General features: G+C 37.8%; 1 protein-coding gene across 1 annotated transcript in view; it reads left to right on the top strand.

Moving 5' to 3' along the window:
• Positions 1-26,815, top strand: part of LOC149569100 (phosphoglucan phosphatase LSF1, chloroplastic) — a 254,862-nt gene that overhangs the window by 46,670 nt on the left and 181,377 nt on the right. Inside the window, exons 4-5 of the mRNA XM_089821883.1 lie at positions 113-184; positions 13,060-13,181. Of these exons, the coding sequence (XP_089678009.1) occupies positions 113-184; positions 13,060-13,181 (194 nt within the window). The remainder of the gene's footprint in view (positions 1-112; positions 185-13,059; positions 13,182-26,815) is intronic.

Raw genomic sequence — 26,815 nt, 5'->3', positions numbered from 1 at the left:
ACATGTGACAACAAATATACTGCAGACAAGTTCTTTTTAAATTACTTGGGATATTGATAATTTTAGAAGTCCTAAAACTGAGAGTTAATTTCATCTGTGTTTGACTTTGCAGATCACAGAGCATATATTTGTTGGATCATGCATACAGACAGAAGCGGATGCGTATTCCCTTGCAAATAACACAGTATGACTAATAATTTAATCCTCCGTTTTCATATATTGTCTCTTGTGACATCTTGTTGGAGTTTTACTTTTTATGTTAATTTACTATCAACTTTGACCCTTTTTTTCAGTCACGTGGAAGGAACTTCTTGATTATCGTTTGCATTCAAATCAATTGAATAATATGAAATAACCTATTGCATAAATAAAGGAAGTAGTGAATATCCACATATCATAGATGGAAAACAATGATTCTAGGTTCAAGTCCATTGCATAACTTTTGGGTTTTAGTGACAATATCCAAGAAATTGATATTTGATTACATTCAGGTCCAGATTGGGAGTGATGAGTGGCTCTTGTTTTCTACAGATTTTTTTTTTTTCTGTTGGTTACCGCTTCAAGAAAGCATTGGGTTTCTATGTTAGTTTATGGTTATTCATGTTTCATATTTGTTGGGCCAAACTATGTAATATTCTAAACAAATTGTAGTATAGTATATTTACCACTTTTTGATCAGCAAAGCTCCTTGAGGCAAGGTGACAGCATATGGTCAATGAACATGGATGCATTCATGTACATGCGTGTATATATGTATATCTACACATATTCATATACATGTATAGACAATATTTTTCAATAAAAGCAATGCCTAGGAAGCTGTAGTAATGGATTGGAAAAATAATATAGATATTTTGAAGCTTTGTACTATACAGTATACACCCTTGTTTTTGTTTTTTGTTTCTTTCTTAAGTGTTTAATAGTAGATGGAGATGCAGATAAGAGTATTGGAATAATCTTGTTTACAGCAAATAAGTAGACATATTGATATAACCCTTCAAAATACAATATTTAGAGAGCACTCACATTGAGAAACACTTATTTTTTCCAGACTGGAAACAATATATTATGAAAATGTGAAGTATCCAGATCATCAAAATGCTTTACTAAGCCATTTGTAACATACCTATAAAATGTGGAGTTTGTGATATTGATAGCTTCATTAAAACCAACAAATAGGACTTTCCAAACTTGGACGCCACACCTTGCCTCTTATGGCCAAGTTTGATTGTTTTTTGAAGAATGCAGACCTGAAAACTCCAATCAGGAAAAAGTATTATGAAGTAATTGATAAATGTTTGCTTATATTAATAAAGACCGAGATGTCAATATATACAAAAGAATGAACGGTGTTTCCTTAGGAAACAATTGTAAAGAACATAAACATTCTATTTTAGAAACATGAAACTAAATATTAGAAACATTCTAATATTTATAGGATATTACAATAGATAACCATTAGATACTCAATAGAGATAATAGAAACTATCTATTATCATAATACCTTCCCTTAATGGTTAATCTATCTAAAGCACGAAGCTGTCAAAAGGCGTAAAACGCAGATTCTGTCTGCTCAGTGTGCTCTGCACTGTTTGTGGGCTGCGAACTAGATTGCTTAGATATAGTAGCTAAGCGCTTCCAACATTCAACCTCCATGTGCCCATACTTGTGGCAATAGTTGCATTGAATGTTCTTTTTCTTGGAGCCTTTTGAAGTTGGAGCAGAGGACTTCTGCTATGAATAAGACTTTCCCTTATCCTTTTGAAAGGATTCGACAACAAAGGCTTGCTTTGTGGAGGGGGAGTTGGAACTACTACCGAACTGGTGTTTCCACCAATCTTACTGAACTAGAAGTGTGCAAAGATCTGTGAACATTAGAATAACACTAGTAGAAGTGATGTTAAGAATCTCGATAAAATGCTCATAGGACTTGGGTAAACTCCTGAGGATTATGCACAATGTCCTCTTCCTCCATCTTGCATCCAATGGCAAGTAATTGATCATGAATTTCCTGAATCCTATTCGGGTGATCCTAGAGCAATTTCTGTTCATCCATGACAAAAGAAAATAGAGTGTTCTTGAGAAAGAAGGCTCTGCTTTTGTCCAAAGTCTTATGAAGTGTCTTGAGATGCTCCCATATCTCAGTAGCTATCTAGCGAGATGGAATCTAAGGGAGCTAAACATCAGCTACGGATAATTTGAGAAGCATCACCCCCTCCCAATTATGCTAATCATATGAAATCTGATGAGGACTAGCTTGAGTAGGTTAAGTTGTAGTACCCATAATTGCCTGATTGCTACTGCGATATTCAAAGATGGTTAAGATCCGTTGTTTCCATGTGCCATAATTGTGGCCGTTGAATTTCTGATTTCCCTCTAGCAAAATATTAGTTAGAGATGCCATAACATGTTTTTTAGTGAAAATGTGTAAATCTGTCAAGGCACGTACTTCAAGGCAAAATAGCGGAAGATCAAAAAATATGAGATACCTAGAAGAGAGCTCGAAAAACCCAATAGCAATATGTTGTCAGATTCTAGATTTGTTGGCTCAAAAATCGAGGCACAAAAAATGAGGTACCTAGGAATTACATATGACAACCCAAATGAGCTCTCGAAAAACCCGCCAAGAATTTATAATAATTTTGGATCCGGTACAAAAAATTAGGGTTTCGATCAAAGATGGCACTAGCTGCAAAAAAACCCCATAAAATGGTGGATTGCAAAAAAAATGCTGATTCTGGGCACGAATCAAGACCAGAGGTTTGTAAAAACTGTGGACGTGTCAAAACACTACAAAAAATGACCTTTTTTTTTAACAAATAGGGTAAAAATTGGCCACAAAACAGACATGCAATTTTCAAAGAAATTTGGACACGAGTGGCAGAAAAATTTGGGCGTGAGTTGCAGAGAAATGGCGCCCAACAAACTTCCACGCGAACAATAGAGAATAACCCTTAATTTTCAGAGGATTCACTTGCACTAGTTGCAAATAGAAGGGCGCGTGTTTGTAGACTAGAAACAATCACAAGATACAAAAAAATATTGTGATTTTTTGGTAGAAAACCCTAGCCAAACTAGAGATTTTGGAAGCAGATATGAAAATAATTTTGAAAATAAAAGGCAGATAATTTTGAGCAGATAATTTCAAGCAAGAAATTATAATTATTTTTGAAAAATTTCAGAGTAATGGCTTTGATACCAGATTATGAAGTAATCGGTAAATATTTGCTTACATTAGTAAATATCGAGAGGTCAATATATACAAAAGAATGAACGATGTTTCCTTAGGAAACAATCATAAAGAATATAAACATTCTATTCTAGAAATGAGAAACTAAATATTAGAAACATTCTAATATTTACAAGAGATTATAATAGATAAACAATAGTTACTAAACAGAGATAATAGAAACCATCTATTATCGTAATAAAAAGCTCCTCCAAAACCCTAGCCATTCCTTTCACAAATTCCCATTTCCTTACATCTGGATGTATGATCAACAAATGAACTAGTGTGACTTGTAAAAAGATGAATAATCAGCAATTAAAATCAATGATACTTTCTAGTAATGCCTTACAACAAGTCCCTGTCCTTTTGTCTTCTACAGATGGAGAATGAAATCTGAAATTTATAACAATAAAGCCTGATTGTGATTCCTGAGCGAAACCAGTAGTGAATCCTCCATATTAGATCTTTCATTAAAGTAGAGGATGTGCTTTGCAAGGGTTTTGGTCCTTACAAAGCCTCATGATGAACAAGTTCAACTGGCTAATCTATTGTCAAAATATTAATCCCAACAGGTCAGAAGATTAGCTCAAAATCATATAAAAAGCATCTCAAAAGGGCACACCTCCTTTAAGGTTCATCTTAATTTTAATTTTAAACACCTTGTCTTTCCTATGTTGGCACCCATCCCCATAAAGTCATTTAAACATTTTCCAAAAGCGTGTTTAATTTTAACTTGGATACCCATCTAGACAAATATTGGTAAATTAAAAAACTTTGAAGTTGAATAGTTAATTTCACTTAATAACTTAACATTATTTGAACCACATAAAAACTTGAAACATCATCAACTGCTTGACCAATTTTCTTACAATTGTCCAAGTTGATATCTAGCCTAACACCTAAAACTGCTATGGACAGGTTACCCGAACTCACTCCAAAAAAGCGTGTTTGGTGTCAATAAAAATACTTGTCATCACCAAATAAGCTAGATCAGTTTGTCACCATGGGTTGCATAACCCAAACTTGTTGACTTATGGGAACTAGTTAAATACACTAATGGTCGCCAAGTTGAAAGTTCTTAGGAATGAAACATTATAGTCCAGCCTCCCCAAAATTGCTTGTCCTTAAGCAATTCCAACTCTAGATGCTGCTGTTCATTTCCTCGTGTTGCATCTTCACTAGAAAATTCGTCCATTTGATCAAGTACTCTTTAATGATCCTCTTCTGCAGAGTATGCTCCTCTTCTGCAGAGTATGCTCCCTATAGTCAATGATGGTATCTGGAATCAAGATTAACTTCCCCTCTTCATCCAATGGTGGCAACTTTGATGGAAGAACAAAATTGTGCTTCAGTGTCTTTTAGCATAGACACATGAAACACATTACACACTTTGCTTAGAAAATTTGCCCCTTTGATCAAGTACTATCTAATGATCCTCTTCTACAGAGTATGCTCCCTATAGTCAATGATGGCATTTGGAATCAAGATTAGCTTCCCCTCTTCATCCAATGGTGGCAACTTTGACAAAGGAACAAAACTGTGCTTCAGTGTCTTTTAGCGTAGACACATGAAACACATTACGTACTCTGCTGCTAGCTTGTAGTTCCAACTCATAAGCTATTTCGCCAATCTTCTTGGAGACAATCGATCATAGCACCAGGGTTTAATCTTCTTTGATCCACTCTTCTTGAGAGTGGATTATCTATTTTGTTGGAGCCTCAAGTAAACTGTGCTTCACACGTTGTCGAATAACATACAACTTATGCTGATTCTGTGTGTTGCAAGGTTTGTGTAGACTAACATCATTTTAAATTTTGTTGACATGTAATTGGTGATCAATTGCAACAAGTTATTGCTAATTTGGGACCCAGATAACAATTTCTACATCATTCAATCTTTTTTAAAATTGCGTTAAATATAATTCCAATTGAATCTGTTTTTCAGAATTTTTGTTATTAATTTTGAGTGGGCTCAATATTGATTCAAGCTCTGCAAGTATAATTTATGAGATTACTAGTTAAGAGTTGGATACCATCCCTTATGTAATAGTAGACGACGACTGCAACCATATCTTTCTGAAGGAATCTTTGTATTGAGAATTAACACTTTCTTTGTAATGTCCCTTTCCTGGGGACATTAGAAATATTAAGGGGGGTCATCACTATAATATTAAATTGACTATGAGAGCTGAAACGTCATTAATTAAAAGTCAAATTAATATTCCAAGTGGGCAAAAGAGGATGTGGGAAGATAAGATGAAACTTAGAAAAGAAGTCGAAGGGTCATCGTTGCGAGAATAAAAGGAGATGAGGCTCTATCCTTTGTTATGCTTGATTCTACTATTCAGTTCAGTTTTCTCTCTTGGAGAGTTTCAGAAAGCTTCAGCTTTCAGCCTGTGTGAGGACGTAACCCCTCGTGCAGGCAAGTAGTGGACGAAAACCCATTGCCCATGGAGATATCATTGCAGGTGTCTCATTGAGCTTACAGGTTCTTCTCTTGTTTTCCAATCTGACTATATTATCTGTGTATAAGATTGGATTTTGTGGTTGGAAGGTTATTGTATTGCTGTTGTAGAGTACAATAACATTTAAAGTTATTCAGAAGTAGTTGGTTATCATATTTGCTGTTGTATAAGGTAACAACATGTTTCTGGTTTGTTGAAAGGATGGTGGTTTTAGAGTTTTGATTTGTACTGTTCTGTTCATATGCTTGAGTCCTTAATGACATTTTGAGAAGACAGATTCATTGGAAAGTTCGGGTTTTCTTGCTGTTCGTATTTTTATCTGCATATTGTTGTATGTTTGAACGTGTTGTTTGAGAATGAATTTGAGCAAATACCTATTTGGATATCATCTATTATTCATATTGCCAGTTATTTGTTAAGTGGATTCGTATTCTAAGTGCTACATTTAAAAGGGAATGGAAAAGTCAGGTTCAGGACAGTACGGTGTTGGTTGAATTTATTACAATACTGATACGGTTCATTACAGTGGTATCAAAGCCAATGATCTTGCCAGCCTGTGAGGTTCAATAACGCTGGTATTTTTATCAGTCTTGGATAGATTTCTAGAAAAAAGGGCCTCATTAAATTCCTTTTCGGAATAGATAAACTTTTAGCTTTTGAAATTTTTACCACAGGTACTTGGCTAAAATACTAATACCCGCCGGTTCACGAATGCATCATTCTTGAAAAGCACAGGTCCTCATGGGACACTCGTGAAAGGAGATATATAAGTTGTAGCAGCCGAAGATAACAGGGCACAATTTGAAATTCAAAAAGTTGGTAACAGGAGTATCGTGGAAAGAGGCCTTGAAGTCTGTAGCAGTAAAAATAGCTTGACTGAAGGCCAAACTCTTGAACATTGGGTGAGCATAAAACAAGAGCTAAGGGCGAGCTGAGAATATATTGTGCTGTGCAGTTGATATTAGTTGAATACACTATATCTGCTATTTATGTTCTTAATGGAATAGTCATTTGTCGATGTAATCTATCTACTGGAGGATTATCTGACTTTCATTTGAACTGAATATTTGACAAAGACGACATTGTTATGGTTCGAGCTGGAGGTGCCAACAATATATAAAGGAGTGATGAAGTATAATATGTACATCTACTACAAGCTATTGCTGGAATCGTGTGAGCTGTCTCCAGTTGGATCTTGACCTTGCTGAACCTGCATCTGCATTTATTGGTTGATGATGGAAGTATTCATGATGCACTTCTTGATGCGCACAGAGAATCAATGTGAATGGTAGTATAGTAACAGATATAACATCTGAGGATTAATTGCAGACATTGGCGGCATCATATATTTTTTGTGTATCATTTATAGGACCAAAGTTGTTCAGGCAAATACAATTCATTTTGTTAGCAATAACTAAGCGTGTACATGTTTGAGAGCTTTAGGGGAATTGAAACCGACTCTAAGACTTTTCGCATTCGAATAACTCCTATAGTGGGCGTTACCCAAGGTGAGGCATACTTTAACTGCTGAATACTGAAGATATGGAGCAGCAGTTACGTGGAAGAGTGGAAGGCGTATTGTTAGGGTGAAGCCAAGTCGTTTAGACATATAAAGGCACAACTTCTAGCTGTCAAATCCATCATTCATAAGTGGGAAAAAGACAAAAGACACCCATCGTAAGGAATTTTTACCAGGTTGGCAATCTTTTTTGCACACGGCAGTCTCTGTTTAATGGAGATGCGAATAACGTTGAGCCGTAGACTTGAGAATTGAGAAGCAAGCAACGCCTACCAGAGTTAATATATTTTGGAGCTACCGTTACAAATTATTTGGGCAGAATGATAGTCGAATATTATTGAATCGACACTTGTAGGGATACCTGCAATTACCTCAACCTACACAGAAGCCAGGTGGAGTGGAAAATCACGGATAAGAGACGCTTGTCGATGGACTTTAGCTGAGAATATCGGCTTTTGAAGAACGGCCCTCACTTGGACATCATGCCAAGCAATTGTGGATTAAGCTGGGGCAGTTACAAGCGTAAGAAATAAAGATTGCGTTAAAGCCAAGTCAAATCTAGATTGTCTTGGGATAACGTCAACTGTTTTATGTGAATTTGAGAGTTCAGAATCTATCAATTGGTACGCACAGCAAGCAAGAAGAGAGTTCCGTGTTTGGATTAAGTCTCCAATGTGGCTCGGAACAAGCAGGTTAAATTCGTGAGTGAGGTTGTTTTTTTTGGAAACTGCGGGTTTGATATTAGACATGAGAAGTGAACACAGGTTTGGTGTTGTTGGTAAAGGGCGGCATTATCATCACGCATCCTCATCAACAGTTCTGGTAAGGCACTTCCGCATATCAATAAAGGGGAAAATCTTAGACGAAGTGTGCACTTTGGTGTGCTACGGCATTAACCAGGGGAAGAGTCGGTTAAGAGAAAAGCGAACTTGGTGTACGCAACAAGGCCTAGTTCGACCTACAGTCAATGCCCAAAAGGCCTTCTTCAGCAAGATGGGTCTGTCCTTAATGCCGTCTTAGTTCCCTTTGGTCAATTAATGTGCTCTGAAATACTATCATTACTGGTATACAAGTCAGCACAGTAAACACTGTAATTATTGATTCTGGATTTAAGTTGCGAGTCCCATGAAATCTCAGGTTGGCTTCACACTGATACAAAATTAAATTCACATTGTTCTTGGTTAGAATAAGACAGCCGACAATTTGTATTATAGTTGGGATCTCTGTCTAATTTGAAAAAAATTGTCTCTTGGCCTAAACCGTCTGTCTGGATATATTTCAAAGGAAACTTCATGCTTCAGGAAAATCGTTGAATAGAACAGAAATTCGATCTCCTTTGACAGAAGTAGATAGAATGAGATCACTCCTAACAGAAGGAGGATGTGGCACTAACTATTATCCATTATTGAATTATAAAAAATTCTGCGCTTCAAGTCTGAGAGGGAAGTTGGTTAGATGTCTAGATAGCTACTTTTCCCGTCTGGTGTATTGAGATGGAAGGAGAGAACTAAACTCAAGGAAAAAGCTTTAGAAGAAAAACAATAGACCGGGCCGAGCATATAAGGGAATCAACAAAAGCAGGAACGACTTATTACCAAGTAAAGATGTATTAGATTGGAAGTGAATTGAGGGCACGACCTTTGTTTAAGATTTGAAAGGCCTAGAAAAGCGTGTTCTTGATTCAATTTTATCCATGGCGATCTTAATTTTCAATCGCCGATTTCTCTTCTAGTGGTGCAAAGGGAAAGAAGAGAAAAGAGCAGAAATATTAGGTGGTAAGAAAATAGACACCATTTGTCAATTTCAAAATCACACTTAATGAGTCAGGGTTCCTTCAAAAAAAAAAAAGCCTTGGGAAATGCTGGAGACTGGCGTATTAAAGCAGTGAAACTACTGGAATTTGGAAATTTATTCCTGAATAGTCAAAATGCATGGAATGTTGCTCATGATAACAATGAGGACAGTAGTAGTCTTATAGTGGAAGTTAAAGAACTGATTGCTTTCTTAAATTCTTTATAAAAAGTGGTACAACACTTGGATTGGAATTAAACGTAATCACAAAGCTTAAGGAGGTCTCTACTGCATTGACATGGAACCTTAAGGCTCCTTCTGTTTCCTCCATGTCTCCCTCAGTATAGGATTTTAACAGTCTCATAAACGACACAAGAAATCTACCTTTTAGAGCTGGAGAATATAAATTATTAGAGAGCTCTTTGCTTGAGAGTAAACAGTGGCTTTCACAAGCATGATCAGCATGCAAAAGAGTTTACATGATCAAGCCCAGTTGTAACATTCTGAGTACCTGATACTGGTTTGAAAGATGGCTCTATATCGGGTATGGAGTATGGTTTGCTAAATTGATCATCAGTCCACAACATCATGTAGCTGCTGAAGAACATTTTGAGCGTTGATGTAATCAGTTGCCAGAGGACTGTTTGGCGATATTCCTCTTATATCTACCTAGCAGCAATTGTTTAGGATATTCCGAGAAAAGAATATAAGAGTTGTATCCACCAATCTGGGCGAGAATATCTGCAGGTTGTCTAAGAGCTGATTGATCAAATCTCTCTCTGCTATACATTCAGCATCTTGATTATAAATTTAAGCACAAATTATTATAGCTAAACTTCAGCAATGGGAAGAGTTGTAGATCGTATCAAGAAAGCTACTATGAAGTCACAAGAGCAGTTAGGTTCCGTTGTAAAAGCTAAAATACTTGACATTTATGAGGAGTATAGGGACTTCCTACCAGAATTCAGAAGGATTTATCATTTAATGAGTATATGGATTTATATCTTGAGCAGCTAAATATGATGGATATGGCAAAACGAAAGTATCTGGAGTTGGCCCAAGATCTTTTTGTAGACAAACAACACATAGGGGTGTACGAAGAAGTTCGGATAGACCAGAATTATCTTTTGGATGATCTTGAAAAAAGAAGAACAGACGACTACTGGAGATGAGCAACCTACTCACAATTACTTAGAAGATTTTACGCAAGGTACAAGTTTCTTCGTTGGTGATTTAGAAGTGAGCCTTGACAAGAAGGTTGAGGAGTTAGTTTGCCCACAAGGTAATAGTAGTTTGGAGCATTTTTATAATGAACCTTATATTCCTATCATGCAAGACTTGAAATTGGAAGAACCCCCTAAGATAACACTGCAAAATAATAAACAGTTCCAGCAGAGCGATAAAGAAATGCATACCTTAAGGAATCAATTGAGGGTTAGTGAAGATATGGTTGTGGCATCTTTAGTACATTATGACAGGACTCATGAGTTGGTCGATGAACTTTGCAGGAGGATTCCAGGAGCAATGGGAAGAGATTGGAATGTTGATGACTTGCAGGAGGTCAAGAAAGCCCTTGAAACTATGAAGTCAGATTACTTGTATTTGCTGACCGACAAGGATTATATCCTTAAGATTGCTGAGATATATGCCGAACAGGCAAATAGAGGGAAGGATGAGATTGACGAACTTAATAAAGAGTTGAAGCATGTTTGTAAGGCATTGGATGAGGCTCGATTCTCTCCTCAAGGAGCAAAAAATCAGATCAAGGTCATGAATCAATCTTGGGAACATGAGGATAGAATGAGACAAATTTTTCCTAGAAGTCATCGATGAACTTGAGAGCATTCAAAAAACTTATGACTTGGATAGCTGCCCCAAACAATTAAGTAGCAAAACTTCAGATCACTTTCAGTTGATAGATAACCCCTTGTTTGAGGTGGCTGCTGACTGGACGTCCGATAACCCACTTTTTATGATAGATGAGGGAGTTTCTTTTGCTTGCCTTGAGGAGGAAGAAATTGATTTCAGACCCTGGAATGCTGATTCAGATCCTAACAGTGATTCAGGGACTCAGCTTGGGAATGGCGAATCAACTTCTGTTGCTTATCAGTTGATCAACCCCAACATATATTCCGATTTCAACCCTCTCGAGAGTTGGGTGATTTTCCTTCATCAGCTGTTAAGTAACTCTTGGTGGAGTAGCTATGTGAGGAATGTGTTTATATTTCCAGCATCTTTCAATTTCATAGCACCTATGTACTTGGGAGTTCTCCAGGTTGATGACGCTACTATTGGTTTTGATGTCCTTGAGATAGTGGTTTTAGCTTATGAGCAGCTCATTTCCTACATCACCCATTTTGGGCAGGTTTTCACACTCTACTGGGTTACACATGGACCTTTGATATGCTTCTACCTCATCATAGCAGCGGAACGACATAACAGAGTTTGGGATCCAAGTGTTGGCAAATTATATCTATGGTCGGACAAGGATTTTATTGTGGTCATGGTGCTGATCCATGTTGATCAGTTTACAGATACAGGTACTGAGTTCTTCGAGAGAGTAATATGGGATCCAGGAACCTGGTTGACAAGTGGTTTACAACATGACACCTTGCTTCACAGTTTGGCTGGATTTGTTTTCAGTTTAGGTTATAGGGTCAACTGCAGATTCATATGGGATCCTGGTATCAATTGCTTGAGGGCAAGCAATCTCAAGGAGGGGAGACTTGTAATGTCCCTATCCTGGGGACATTAGAAATATTAAGGGGGGTCATCACTATAATATTAAATTGACTATGAGAGCTGAAACTTCATTAATTAAAAGTCAAATTAATATTCCAAGTGGGCAAAAGAGGACGTGGGAAGATAAGACGAAACCTAGAAAAGAAGTCGAAGGGTCATCGTTGTGAGAATAAAAGGAGATGAGGCTCTATCCTTTGTTATGCTTGATTCTACTATTCAGTTCAGTTTTCTCTTTTGGAGAGTTTTAGACAGCTTCAGCTTTCAGCCCGTGTGAGGACGTAACCCCTCGTGCAGGCAAGCAGTGGACGAAAACCCATTGCCCATGGAGATATCATCGCAGGTGTCTCATTGAGCTTACAGGTTCTTCTCTTGTTTTCCAATCTGACTGTATTATCTGCATATAAGATTGGATTTTGTGGTTGGAAGGTTATTGTATTGCTGTTGTAGAGTACAATAACGTTTAAAGTTATTCGGAAGTAGTTGGTTATCATATTTTTTGTTGTATAAGGTAACAACATGTTTCTGGTTTGTTGAAAGGATGGTGGATTTAGAGTTTTGATTTGTACTGTTCTGTTCATATGCTTGAGTCCTTAATGACATTTTGAGAAGACAAATTCATTGGAAAGTTCGGGTTTTCTTGCTGTTCGTATTTTCATCTGCATATTGTTGTATGTTTGAACGTGTTGTTTGAGAATGAATTTGAGCAAATAACTATCTGGATATCATCTGTTATTCATATTGCCAGTTTTTTGTTAAGTGGATTCGCATTCTAAGTGCTACATTTAAAAGGGAACGGAAAAGTCAGGTTCAGGACAGTACGGTGCTGGTTGAATTTATTACAGTACTGATACGGGTCATTACATTCTTTGATGGAATAGAATTTTGCTTCTCAGAGCATGTTGCTCAGATTTTCCATTGGCTGGGCATGCTTGCCTAGTGTCCTCTTTTTTCTTTTATTGGTATGACTACTTACATTTTTCTTTACCATAAAAAATTATTGGCTGTCAAAAGTAAAAATCTTTTTGCCCCCTTTAGATGGCAAAATATCAAGTGGTTTCTTTGGTTGAATCCCCAATATTTCTAGCATTGAGGTAGTAAGTGCACACTCACGTTTTATTCTTGGTTTCCAGTTCTTATCCACAACTTTCTTTGAATATTGGTAAACAAGAGACTTTTACAGGCATCACTTTTTAAAGAGAAGCACATGCTTATAGCTTTCAAAAACAGCATTCTCACCAGTTCATAACCTTCTGCAGTCATTATGTTTATTATCATTTTTGTAATTGTTTGGTTTTTGAAATTAATTTGGTGTAGGGCATAACAGCTGTATTGAACTTGCAATGCAAAAATGAACAAGAAAACTGGGGAATTGATTCTCAAGCTATCGGCAAGGCATTTGAACAAAATTCCATTACCGTGGTCAATTGTTCAATAAGGTGATTTTTTCCAAAAGAAAATACTTTCAAAGTTCTTTATCCTGTCCTGTTTCACACATAAAACTATTTTTATTTTACCTGAATTGTTTATTCCTTTTTGTATAGGTTATGCGTCATATTTTTTCTAGACAATAAAGTCATTTGTGAATAAATGAGGCTAGTATTGCCTATGCTTACATTTGAAAATGCCCACCTATAACATTGACAGTTTGGTTGATTTCAATAGGTCAGCCAAGATGATAGGATAGATACATAAAAGTCTAAAATATATTCTTTCTAAGGATTTTGATTAAATATAGTTATCTTATCTAACATGGTTGTTTTTGCTGCATACTTTCTATCAGATTAGATTTCATCTGGGTATTTGGTTATAGCTTGGTTTTGTTCATAGCTTTGCTATCTTGTGATGTCATATTGATGACTTGTAATGAGGAAAGCATATGATGATGTTATTGTGGGTTTTAAGTGGTCAGTGTTGCCAATCACCTGTAAAACTCATCAATCATGTTGATATAAATATGGATGTGTGACCAATCTAACTACGAATAGTTCCAATCATTAGTTTAGAACTTTAGATAGTAGGGCCTTTGCTTGATTGGCACAGTTAATGAAACAGAGTTACAATCATAGTTGATGAGATTTCTAACCAGTAAAAGTCATATAGGGTCAAGTTTCTGGGCATGAGTATTACATTGCTGTAATTAGGTTCCTATTCTTATATACTGTTACTTTGGCGTCGGTACTATTGTTAGCATAGTTCACAAACTCAGAATGGGCAAAACACTGGTAGACCAAAATTTGATTTGGACTTGGCAACTCGGCAAAATCTGTGAAACTTAAAAAATACTCAACTTCCTATAAAAACATAAATTCTATGCCAAAATACAATCAAAACATTATGAAGTGAGGATATAAATTTTTATTTTTTTGGGAATGTGTTTCCTATCAGATTTGAACATAAAAAGAGTGCAATGTTGCATCATCAACATGCTTGCATATTTTGTAAGTTACAGTAAAGTGCAACTTCTATTCCTCATTCTATGTTTGTAGGTTCTTCAACAATTGTGTACACCTTGTGCAAAAAGGGAAAGTATTATTACATGAAATGTGTTGAAGACTGAGATTGGGAGGAAATAGCATGCCTTTTTAGTTCCTGAGCATGCATCTACGTTAGCTACATCCTCCATTGATTGCCTCTCAATATCCACAACCTTAATTTTTGTACTCAAGGAGTTGTCCCACTCCTGAGCATACACAGTCCAGTCTCTATACAACTCAATTTCATCTATATTTAGAGGTTTTTGAATAATCGTCTTGTGCAAAGGGGAAGTGTCATTGCACCAGTTTTTTGTTAAGAGATGAAGAATGAGACAGAGGAAATAGCATGTTTTTTAGGTCATGAGCATCACATATTGGTCACACACTAAAAATATAAAGAAGTTAAATCTTTTAAGAAGATGGTAATCTAAAAATGGATAAACCTTGCAGCATTTATTACCATTTATTACACACATTATACATACACTTTTATACTAATTTTCAAACAACCCGCTTAATGATTAAACTAAAAACAATGCCAAGCTTGTCCTTTAATTTGAGCTGATAAATAGGACTGAGAGGTCTAATTGATAAATCTGTTGGCAATAGTTGTTGATGTGAGCATCAGAGGATGAACCAGAAGTTATCAAGAATATCCTCCTTAGCTAAGGAGGGAATGTTCATCATGTTATAGATATGGTCAGATTCCTTCAGGCTGACATAGATAACATAGAGGTTGTGTGAGTAAATTTTTATTTTGGTAATAATTTTTTGATTTATTTATATAATAGAGTTTACTACAATAAATAGTCCTCATTTTTCAACAATTTCATGAGGCTCTGTGGCGGTTTTTTTAATCATTTCTATCCAAGTCCACAAATTCCATTAACTATCGTAGAAACGGTTCCATTACAACATGGTTGACATTACTGGACTGCTCACTGAATAATTCCTCTGCAAAAACTTTCGAAAATGGTGATGATGGATCAGGATGTCAACAAAAAGACGGAACCAGTAGCTGCACTTGTAAACATTCGGGCATCCACACATCCACAAGTCATTCCAATTTTCTTGCCCTGGGTAAATCTCATCAAAAAACTTGAACTGAGAACAGTACCAATCGATCATCCACCCAACGAAATAATGTAAGCTAACTAGCCCTTTATGGCCAAAAAATAGTAACCTTGGAGATGTAAAAACCTGTCTGGTTAAAGCTAAATCAAGCATCAATTTCTTTCACATTGCATGGTTTGACATTACTTCAAACACTTTCCAAGCAAGCATCTGATACCACTGGAAAAATTCTACGTATGCTCTGATAGAATTATCGATGCCAATGAACAATGTTTCTATGTCTTTTGGTTTTTTATTAAATTTTCAGAAGATATACTATAACAACACAGCTCCAGCATTACTTATAATTTTAAATGGAAAAGGAAATACAATTTGCATGTATTGAATTCCAATGTCTATTTAATACTGGAACCTGATTTTTCCATAGCATAATCCTTGGTGCTGCCAGCTGAAAGGAGAATCCAGAATTTAAACTAGAGGCGGCTACAGCACTCCCTATTCCATCAACGCAAGCCAAGACTCGATTGCACCAGTATGCTACGATTGGTATTGCTCTGAATGCCGGTCACAAACAGTATATTCAGTAACGTCCAGCTGTAATGCAGATCGCAGACTACACAAGCTGGCCGTGGGTCAATTCCAGTGTGCCAGGTCTGCGGTAGATACTTGCCCTATTGTCCTTTTCAGCAACCCACCAACTTGTAGATATGGCGTTCAGACAGAAATCAACCCCACACGCTGCTCCAGACTTGAAACAGCAGTCACAAATATGCCCCAAATTGAATCTTAATTTCAACTGTTAAGTCTGTAACAAAAATTAAGTCAACTTCCTTTAGAATGTTAATCTCCGTAGCCATAGTGATGTAATGGCCCCTTTCTAGGATGACAGACATTTGTTCATGGATGGCCTACTACTGGAGTTCCCATAGGCCAATAGAGTGTGTAAGGGACTCATGTAATGTCCCCCACTTAGCCAGTTTGGAGGTATGTTGTCGTTAGCCCATTCTTGTATGGTCCCGAGGGCTAGCCAGGACTTCAAAAGGGATCCTGAGGTTATTTGGCCTAGTCAAATTTAATTACAGGCCAAATGGAGTTCGTTTGTTGGGTTGTCAGGAAGACTTACTATTTTTAGTAAGCCAATAGGGGGATGCAGTGCCTTCAATTTTCAATGACAAGATGAGATGCGTTTTGTTGGGCTCTTTCTAATGAGCTATTATATGTGGGATTTCGAGTTTATTTGGTATATTATTTTAATGTTTGAAGTTACAACTGTAAAGTGACTATTTAAATTAAATATTATAATGTTTCATAAAGTCACTTTATAAAAATCAAGAGTCCCCCTTTTGAGTACATACATGGACTTTGTAAAAAGAAAAAAAGGAGTACTATTAAAAGTCATGTATTATCCCACATTGGCAAGACGGAAGCATGGAGCAAGTGAGGAAGGGATTAAAAGAAAGAGGATACCTCTCATTTATTCATGCTTGGAAATATGAAAGAAATTGGGGAATTTTTTGGAGATTATATCTCAATAGTTTGAAAGACGAAATCCCTTCAAGCTGGAAATTTTGACGCCATTGAAAGATATGGTATTGAGATTCAACATAGTAGCAATCCGAAAAAGCAGATACGAAAAAGCAGTCCGAAAAAGCGGAACCGAAAAAGAAGACTGAAAAAGCGGGTACAAAAAAGCAGCCCGAAAAAGTAGAGCCGAAAAAGCAGGCCGAAAAAGAAGTTCGAAAAAAGCAAAGCAAAAGGGGCAGCATTGAAGAAAATTATTACAGCAATTTACAACCAGGTTCTTTTGTTCGTATTGCTTTTTAGGGTGTTATAAGCTTTCAGCTGTAAGTGTGCATTATACCAGCGTTATCATTTTGTAATCCATGTAAATGCCAAAGTCTTGGCCATATTTCATGAGCATTGTAATATTCATTGCAATTAAAAAGATAATAGTTGCTGGTGTCATTTAAGCAATTTAATATCATTATTTATTAGCTAGTTAGTTTGCATACCAACTGTTTGTAAAAATGCCAGTTGGTTGTAGGTGTTCATTTCTCATGCTTAGATCATATATATGCACTGAATATTGTCAAATTTAGTAGCACATTCATGTTAGGCCATTGTGTAGTCCATTTGGAGTCTTCTAGCACAAGATTCTTATTGATGCAAATTGGAAAAGAGTCATTTAAAGCCAGCTGAAATACTATATCAGTCATACGTCCCTTGCATGTGAATTGTTTGATGAAATTCCTTGAGCTTTCATCAGCATTTTTTGAGAGCATACTTGAGGAGGGCCATTACAACTCATATAAGGCATATAGACCTAGACATGAGCTTTTTAGGCTGGTTTGGGCAGTCAACAACAGTTTTCTAAAATTTAGCTGTGTGCATCTTCAAAGTGTGTCAGTGAAGTGGGAGTTCCTAAAAATTAGGAGATGCGTCCAATGTCTCTCCAAAATGTCCCCAGTGGTCTTTGGAAGCCTCCTAGACAACTCCCAATTAGTCCCTAAAAATTAGGGATCCCTTCTAAATTTTATAAACCTGTTGTTGACTGCCCAAACCAGCTTGAAAAGCTCATGTCTAGGTCTATATGCCCTATATGAGTCCCCTACACACTCTATTGGCCTATGGGAACTCCAGTAGTAGGCCAATCCATGAACAAATGTCTGTCATCCTAGAAAGGGGACATTACAAATCCTCCCTTCCCAGAGATTGCTCTTCCTCAAGCAATTTGTATCTACATACTAAAAACCAATTGTTGAATTCCCATATCAATCTGGAACACACTGCTTCACTCAATTGCTGCGCTACTTTGATATAAACATCAAGATTTTCAAAGTGTAGCATCTCACCATGAATTCACTGGAGGAATGTATTATACATGTCGATTCTTGGATTACAAACCAACTTAAAAAAAAATGCAATATATTCATATGGCACCCGTTTGAATAGATGTTCAAACTCATATTGCCAATGCCTTTCTGTGAGGTCCCTACTAACAATCCTTGATCCTGATGCAATTTGGGGAAACTAACAAGATAACATGCTCAACCACATTATGCGACCCTCCATACCTCTCAAATATACAACCAACTGTTCTATTCTGACAAAAATGCCCAAACACTCCAAACCATGAAGCAATATATGGAAGTCTGTGTAAAGTGATTTATCTTGCAAATCAATACCTGGGTCCCATAACTAAACATACGCCATATTGTGTGTGATGTAGAAGAACTTCATATTATCACCATCATTGTCAAGTAACCCTCTATGTATGCAGGACACCATAACTATGGGTGAGTAATATCTTGCATGCTTAAAACCTATCAACAATGGCCACCCTATCTCATTGTCATGACTCTGACCAGCAACACAAGTGATATCAAACATGCTATCAAACCAATTCCAATCAACAACAAATACTCCCCACTCCATCTCTAACCTATATGGGCACCTCCCAACACTCCGATACTATTGGAAACCTAATGTAGACAGTGAAAAGCGTAGATGAGTCATAAGATCCCCACTAGGATAGTCACTAATCCTTAATGGATTGAAGAGTATAAAGTCACCAATCAGCAAGGTTATTTCTGCCCCGTCAAGGAAACCATGAGGCCACCTCTTAATAGAAGTATGTGTGCCATCCATGCCCATAAGGGACAACCCTTGAGTGGCCGGCCCACCAAGTATATGCTCAACTTCACAATCATACTCCAAGATTGAGCTCCTTATATCATTTGTGTCATCAAGATCAAGAGCCTCCTCATCATCCAATTCAAAGAGTGGGTTATCTAAAATCAAATCAGCACTCATCTCAGAAAAGGGGTTATCAACAATGACTGAATGTATGTCATCAACTTCTTCAAGACTATAGGTAGCAAACTCATGAGAATGGGAAGTAAAATTGCAAACTCATGAGAATGGGAAGTAAAATTGCTGCTATCCAAACTTAGAATTTTGGAATCCTCCTCTATACCTTCTTTGGAATCATCTTGTATATCCTTAGTACTAATGGAACTACTGATATCACTGGATAATGTATCATCAAGTGGATCCTCTTCCTCATTCACCTCATGAATATGTTGTCTATTTGAATGGGCTGTTGCAAGAGGCAGGTTTTCTGATTTTGTAGGTAGAGCATGGATTAAACTGAACTCCCTACTCAGTCCTTCAATCTGATTTTCTGCCATGAGGAGAGCTACTTGAGAATTTTCCAAAGTTTCTCTAACCTTTACAAGTTCTAAAATAAGCTGATCAACCTCCTTTTCTTTCTCCCTCAAAGCAATAGAGTAAATAACACCAAGGTCAAGAAGATGATCTCTATCTAAAAGGAGGTTTAAATAATTATTCTTCATTGCCTCCATAGCTGTCTTAAGCATAGGCAAATCAGAGATTGATGAAGCCTCTTTTTTACATTTATGTCTTCCTTGAAGTGTTGGATCTTCCAAATGTAGCTCTCTACTAACTTGTGGGAACTATCAAAATGTGACAAGGCTGCAATGACCTTTTCTTCACCAACCTTCAGTTGGCTCTCCAAATTAAGCTTATGGACATGTGTAAATCCATAAGCAAAGGATGTGGACTGCCATTGAACAATAGGGCTCTCTTCAATATCCTCTTTTGATACCCCCTCAAGATCTTCATCTGGTAATTCCTCTTGTTGGTTATTGCTGGTCCTTGTTTCCTTTGTTGACTTATCTTCTCTCCCAATATTTTCTTTTCTATCCTTTGATTCTTCTTTCCTTCTTTGCTGCTGATATGAACTTTTGGATACCAAATCATCCTCGGCATTTGGTATACCCATAAATTGTGTGAATGCAAGCATGTCTTGTATCTCCTTAGGAAGAGAACGATACTGATGGTAGCTACTCATTATTGCATCATTGAAAGCTTTAGCAGGAGGCATCTTACTTGTACCTATTGACAAAGATGAAATCTTAGAGCGCCCATTTTTAATTTTAGCCGTGGTATTGACCTGTAACTAACCTAATAGGCTAGCAAGTTCGAGGCTCTGATACCACTAAAATATCCCAAATGGATATTTGCTCTGCTGCTGCTCTAATGTTTAATTATATAAATTATATTCTCCTGCAGATTTTTCTTTGATCTTATAGAGCTAAACAAAAGTTACAGAAGAATGTTGTTTCTTTTTGTATTTTTCAGAATATAGGTATTACAATGAATAAATAACATTAACTAATAAAATATAAGTGATAGAAATCATATGCAGCAATACATACTAATGTGGAAATGATTCTAAAACCATACCAACGGAGTCTGATTTATTTCAAAATAGTACCAATACAGATGTACTTCAAACAAGGTTAACGCCAGCTGAAGATGGGAACCTAGCTACAGTCAAACAAGTTCAAATGATAAAGCCCAAGCTACTGCAATAAAACAACTCCAGTCTGCTGCAAATAAGCACCCTAGAATTCCTCACGTGAGTTGCTATAAAGAAATGCCAGGCTGGACCAAAGTGGTCGCCTTCCGTAAAATTCCACTGCTCGCAAAGTATGACTGCAATACTAAAAATTGATCCTCTGCCTTGATCAAGCTGTATGCATAAAAACTTTGAATCTAATCTTGTTGAGGGCTACATCCCAACAAATCTGCTCTTAGCGCTAGGGTTTGCGTCCTAGGTGAGGAATGCTCTTCCAAAGCAACGATGTCTAAAATGGTTTGACAAAATGATATATGATGCTCACCTTTAGGTTGCCTCCTCCTTATATCCCCTCTCCAAGGCAATTTGAACCCTAAAAGAACCTGTAATGTCTCCTTTTTGGGACATTAGAAATATTGAAGTCTTATTATATATAATGTTAAAATTGACTAGGAGAGCATAGACTCAAATTATTAAAAGGTCAATTTAATGTTATAAAGAGGGCGAAAAGTCAACGAGGAATAAGATGAAATGCCAGAGGGAAGTTGAAGAGTTGCAAGGGAATAGGACGAAAGCCAGAGGGGAGTTGAAGAGTCTTAGTTTGTCTATTAAAAAGGGAAAGAGGCTCATTCTTGGGCATGCTTGATTTATGATTCTGTTTTAGTTTTCTCTTTTGTGAGAGTTATTCAAAAAGCTTCAGCTTTTAGCTAGTATGAGGACGTAGCTCCTCGTGCCGGCAGATAGTGGACACAAACCCATTGTCTCGAGAGACATCAGTTCAGATGTTTCATATGCGCTGATTGGTTGATTGTTGATAGGATGGATCACTCCCAATCAACTAACCAACCAATTCCTTATTACCCCTACCTATTTTGGTGGGAGGTTCCTTCCCAAACAATATCACCTTGGCTAGAGATATAGATAGGGCATTCATTTCACTTTGATCCCACCACTAATAGATACTGGATCACAAGCATCGCCATAGAATTGAGACGGGGCACCGCCTGGTAAACTAGTATCCCCCTATCATCCATCCATATAATAATAATAGGGTTGGCAAGAACCTAGTTCATATAGGGAATGCCTCCATTGAGTTCGTTACGACTCAACTGAGGGGATCTGGATAGAGACTCTGCAAAGAGTTGTTATCCTTGGCATCATATGTGCTTATAGGTTCTTATTCTAGTATTCCAATCTGACTGTTAATCTGTATTTAAGATTGGATTTGTTAGAGCGGATTATTGTATTGTTGTTGTATAATGCAATAACATGTTCTTAAGAAGTTAAAGAGTTTGCTGGTTTTATATTACTGGTCTGTAATGCAGTTTCATATGCTTGAATCTTGGTTATCAACTGAGAAAGATCGGTTAATATCTGTTGGAGTTCTATTGGTTTTTGTTGTATTTTGTAATACTTTTGCATATGTTTAGTTCTGAATATATTGAAAGGGGAAAAACAAGTAAATATCTAGCTAGGGATATTTTAATGGTATCATAGCTATGAACCTGCCAACCTGTGAGGTTAAGTAATAAATAAACGAGCTCTGAGTTGGGTAAAATTTCATCAAATAGACAAATTTGTAAGAAGCCAGGTTTTCCTACCAGCCTGTGAAGTTATAACAAAGACAAATTTTTAAGGATTCATCAGATACATTTGTTAAGCTGAGAGGAAATATTTGGAGTTTACGAGACTGAATTCTGGGTGTACATTTTTTGGGGCCCATCTACTTAGAATATTGGAAAAAACCATTACAATGGTGCAAAGGGAGATTTTGTAAATGGTCTGCAAAGTGGGGGAATATCTCAAATTATTCATTTGCCGTGAAGGTTTGGAAAATAAAAATCTTGGAGAAAGGAAAAAAATCACTCCCAGAATCTGCAAAGAGATAGGTGACTATAATCGTTTGCTAGCACAGGACGACAACCCTGTAGAGTGTTTGGACGAAGGTTCAAACCCCTTTTCGTTTTAACTCTCGACAAAATCATTGATTGACGAGCTCCTACTATTCGCATAACTTTAAGGTGACCAAATGTGAAATATTAGTTGTAGAAGAATGGAACATAGGTATTAAGCATCTCACAAAAGCAATTGCGTTGGCATTGGAATGGGCAGATCAAATACAAACTAAGAAATATACAACCACGAGATACCTTGCCAGGTGATGATGTTACCAGTGTTGGGAGTTACTTACAAATTGATGTAATATTGGATAGATATATCTTGATTTTACCAGCTTGTAGAGACATTTGTGTCAGCATCCAATGTGCTTAGATTGAAGTTGGAACTGCAGCCCGTAGCAGCTTGACTGTCGTAAGTGAAGAAGATTACCATAGCCACAGTACATAACTCCCACGAGCCATATACATCCAAGGGTTATTCGAACAATAGTGAGAAGAAGCACCAGTTCCGCAGTCTAGTATTGGTTGGCATGTGATTTGATTTGAGTTTGGTTTGCGGGTGATGTTCTAAGAGGAACAGGAGGACATCTGAAGGTTGCGGGCAGAAGTAATGATCACAATAACAATTTTTAATGCATTCATCAGCAATAGACGACTTTCTATATGAGACGTGATAGTCCAGATGTTGGATCAAAATCCTTATGTTGAATTCCTGCGTGAGTGGACTTCCACAGTGGCTTGCTCCTCAAGACAACAACATAGTTGAACCTACGACATATCAGAAACGACTCTAGTTGTAAGAAAATGTTTATAAACTTCAATAGAGTTGTAGTAAAGTGTATACTGGTATTAACGTGAAGGTCCTCAATCTAATTGAGGGTAGCGGGAGGCATACCATCAGTTACTGGTCACGTCAATTTCCTTCTTCGATTGTAGAGGTGACGGGTCCATTTTGAAACGTGATTAGCAACCATTACTCTTCATAAGTGTTTTTGCATGAATGTTACAAATGAAATCGAAGGAATCCTTACCACACAAGAGACTTCATGCTCGACACTTGACGACACATACTTTGGCTTTTGACATTTTGCTTTTATCTGGCCAGGCATTAGATTTTTGTTTTTTGCCAAGTGTCGTTACAAGGAGCTGTTGTTGCATGACGAGGCATGTCAAACAAATGTGGGAAGGAAATAACTTAGTGATGTAGATTGTTTGGGACACTCACCAAGTAAGGATTTGTTTTTATCTCAAAATTTCAAACAACATACAGGCCCTTTCAGCAGCAAGGAGGATTCTGGCATTTGAAGACTTTCAAAAAAGTAACATGTATAGTTCAGTATGGGTTTTAAGTTTGGATGGTTAAAGGAAAGTGTTCAGCCCGTAGGTGAACAGTAAAGAAACATATACTCAATGCAAAATACTACATTTATCAAATGCTTTGCATACACAACAATGATATTTAATACAATGATAATGATGCCAAAATACATAAGTGTTCACGATATTTATAATGTTCGAAATGGTGCCAATGAAACGACACAACCATGTCCGCACTAGTAACTGTCTAACTACTCTTTTTGCTGGACATCATCCCTCCCAAAAAAAGAAAAGTCGTATCCTGGCGACTTCAAAAACTAACAAAAACAGGAAACAACATACAACATAGAAACAATATAGACTAGGGAGGAGGTTGTGTCCCTAAAGTGCTCTGTTGTCGGCGCAACTCATACAATTGATCAGTGCGGATGCGTAAATCCTTCTGGGTCCGGGTGTTAACCTCCACTGCCTCCTTCAGAAGAAGCGCTATGCCCATGGTTTGTGCCTTAGCTGTCTGCAATTCTTGCTCGACCGCCTATAATCTTTGTTCGGCCTTCTCCTTGTCCCGCAAAAGAACTGCGCGCTCAACTTCCCAGGTTGCTTGTTGGCTAACCAGTTCAGCAGCTAACTTCGCTCTAGTTTCCCTCTCAATTGTGACAGACCTCTCAGCTACAATCCTCTTTGATGCCCTATCCACTTTTGCACGCCTATGAGCATAGTAGACACCTTTATATACTCCCATTATCTCTTGTGCTAGCTCCTCCATAGGAGTGTTGAACGGTTCCAACTCAGGCTCGGTAGTCCAATCAGCCAACATCTCCGGTGTTTCCACTGCTGGCCATCCCCTGGCCTCAAAGTAGGAGTTGGAAACGCTCAGGATAGACCCCTCAAATGTAAGCTTGGATCAGATGTAGCTCCTTCTTACGAGTCAAAGCCTAATATGAAACGATGCGTCCTTTCTCTATCACCACTTGCATAGCTTTGATGTATACCTTGCATCTATCCTCACCTGACCCATAATCCTCTTTTCCCACCTTGTCGATATTCCACTCCCTATCGATATCCATCTCTGTCCCTCCTACGGTAGCTATGTCCACATCTGGTGCCACCTCCTCCTCTCCAGGCGCATCCTTGGACTATGGTACTCCCACCTCTTGTGGCTCCAATATGGCAGCTGTTCCCGAGGATACCTCTCCATGCCTCGAGGATTGAATGGAGGGACCGACCTCTACAGGAATGAGTCGGAACTGCTGTCATAGGAATGCATTGTCTCTGTCCATCACCTCAATCTTCTTGGGTTGTGCTACCTGTGTCAGCTCAATGCTCTCAACTGGCCAACTACATTTAATCGAACCTGAGGTTTGGGCTCTGGTGCTGGCATCTCTACTATCTCTACTGCTGGCACTATTGGTGCAACTGAATCTGGTGAAATACCCTGTGGAGTCATAACATCCGTGGCCGTTAGTGGAGTCATGATGATTGGCACGTCTTTGGCCAAATGGAGGAATGAGCGAGGTAGTGGCTATCAAGTGTGCCGAAGTTTGCAACTGGGGAGGGGTGAAAAATGTAGATCCGTCGACCGTTGCGTCATTGCCAATTTTTGCTGAGGTAATCTCTTCCTGGGAATCGGTCCTACTACTCTGTGGTTTCCTCCCTTTTGCCGTCCGTGTCCCTGTATGCGTCCAATCCCTGCAATACTTTCTTTTGACCGATTGCGGTTCCACCTGTGCCTAAATGTCTTCAGTAGAATATTGGGGATTCTCTTGGCACCAACTTCCCCCTCGATGGAACTTCAAAGTCATCATCTAGAACTTGATGAAGGGCTGCTTCCAGAAACAAGCCGATGGCATGATGTATGAAAAATGTCTGATGCTGTAATGTCATAAACTCCTCCATCTTGTCGGCAAAGACCATGGACCAATCATACACATACCATTCATGATGCTGTTCATGAATGTAATCTGCGGCAAGGCTATATCTGAGGCCCTAATTGCCCCTGTCAACTTGTTTTTAATTACATCCATAATACATCTCCAATGGCCCTCTCGAATGAAATCTCTCCGTAGTCCTCGGCTCTTGGCACCCTTCACCATGGACTCCATTTCCTCTGGTGTGAGATTGCGACCCACCAATTTCACTCAATACTCCTTACATTCTTGTGACAAGTTGTGATTCTTGGTCTCCACTTTATGACCTCCTTGGCCAGGAACGCCAAAAACCCTATTCAATTCTTGCTGTTTGAAAGAGACTGTCATCCAGTGCTTCTTGTAAACAAATGTACTTGTTCTATTGTTCTTTTTGTACATTTCTATCATAGTTCTTAAGATTGATTCAAATAGCCGAATGGAAAATACCGGAAGTTGTATTGCCCAATGTACTTGCGCTCGTATCAAAATTTATTTGATTATATCTGTATCTATAGTCTCTTGCCACCATGTTTGGCACTTGCTGCCATTCAATCCTTCAAACTGAACGGTAAGGTGTGACAGGTCGGCTTTCACTTTTTGCTTCTTGTTGCTGGATGCTGTCGGCTCTGCAACTTGAACTCCAAAAGCCAACACTCGCATTCTTTTCCATATTTGCCTTCAACTGATTTTTCCACTACTTTCTTTTTCTTGCCGACTCCATAGTAACGGTCTCTTGTTTTGTCTTTTAATGTAACCAAAGAAATGGTTAGGGTTGTTCTCTCTCTTTTTATTTTTCGTGGCAGTACTTATCTGGCGGCAATGGTTCCCACAATGATTGCCTTTGCTGTCCTCTACTTCCGTGCGGATATTCTTTTCTTGCAGCGGACGCTATGTTTTGAAATATGGTTCCCTTCCCCCGAAATGTGGCTTCTTTCTCTTCTCCTTTGGAAAATACTCTTCCTCTGACTTTCTGCGAATGCTCTCCCTATATACCGACACCAATACTGCTACTGCGGA

Source organism: Cupressus sempervirens, chromosome 3 (assembly GCF_028749045.1).
Source record: "Cupressus sempervirens isolate cs-2001-9-10 chromosome 3, ASM2874904v1, whole genome shotgun sequence".
NCBI classification, from domain to species: domain Eukaryota; kingdom Viridiplantae; phylum Streptophyta; class Pinopsida; order Cupressales; family Cupressaceae; genus Cupressus; species Cupressus sempervirens.
The sequence above is the reverse complement of the archived record's forward strand: the minus strand, read 5'-3'. Positions and strand labels throughout refer to the sequence as shown.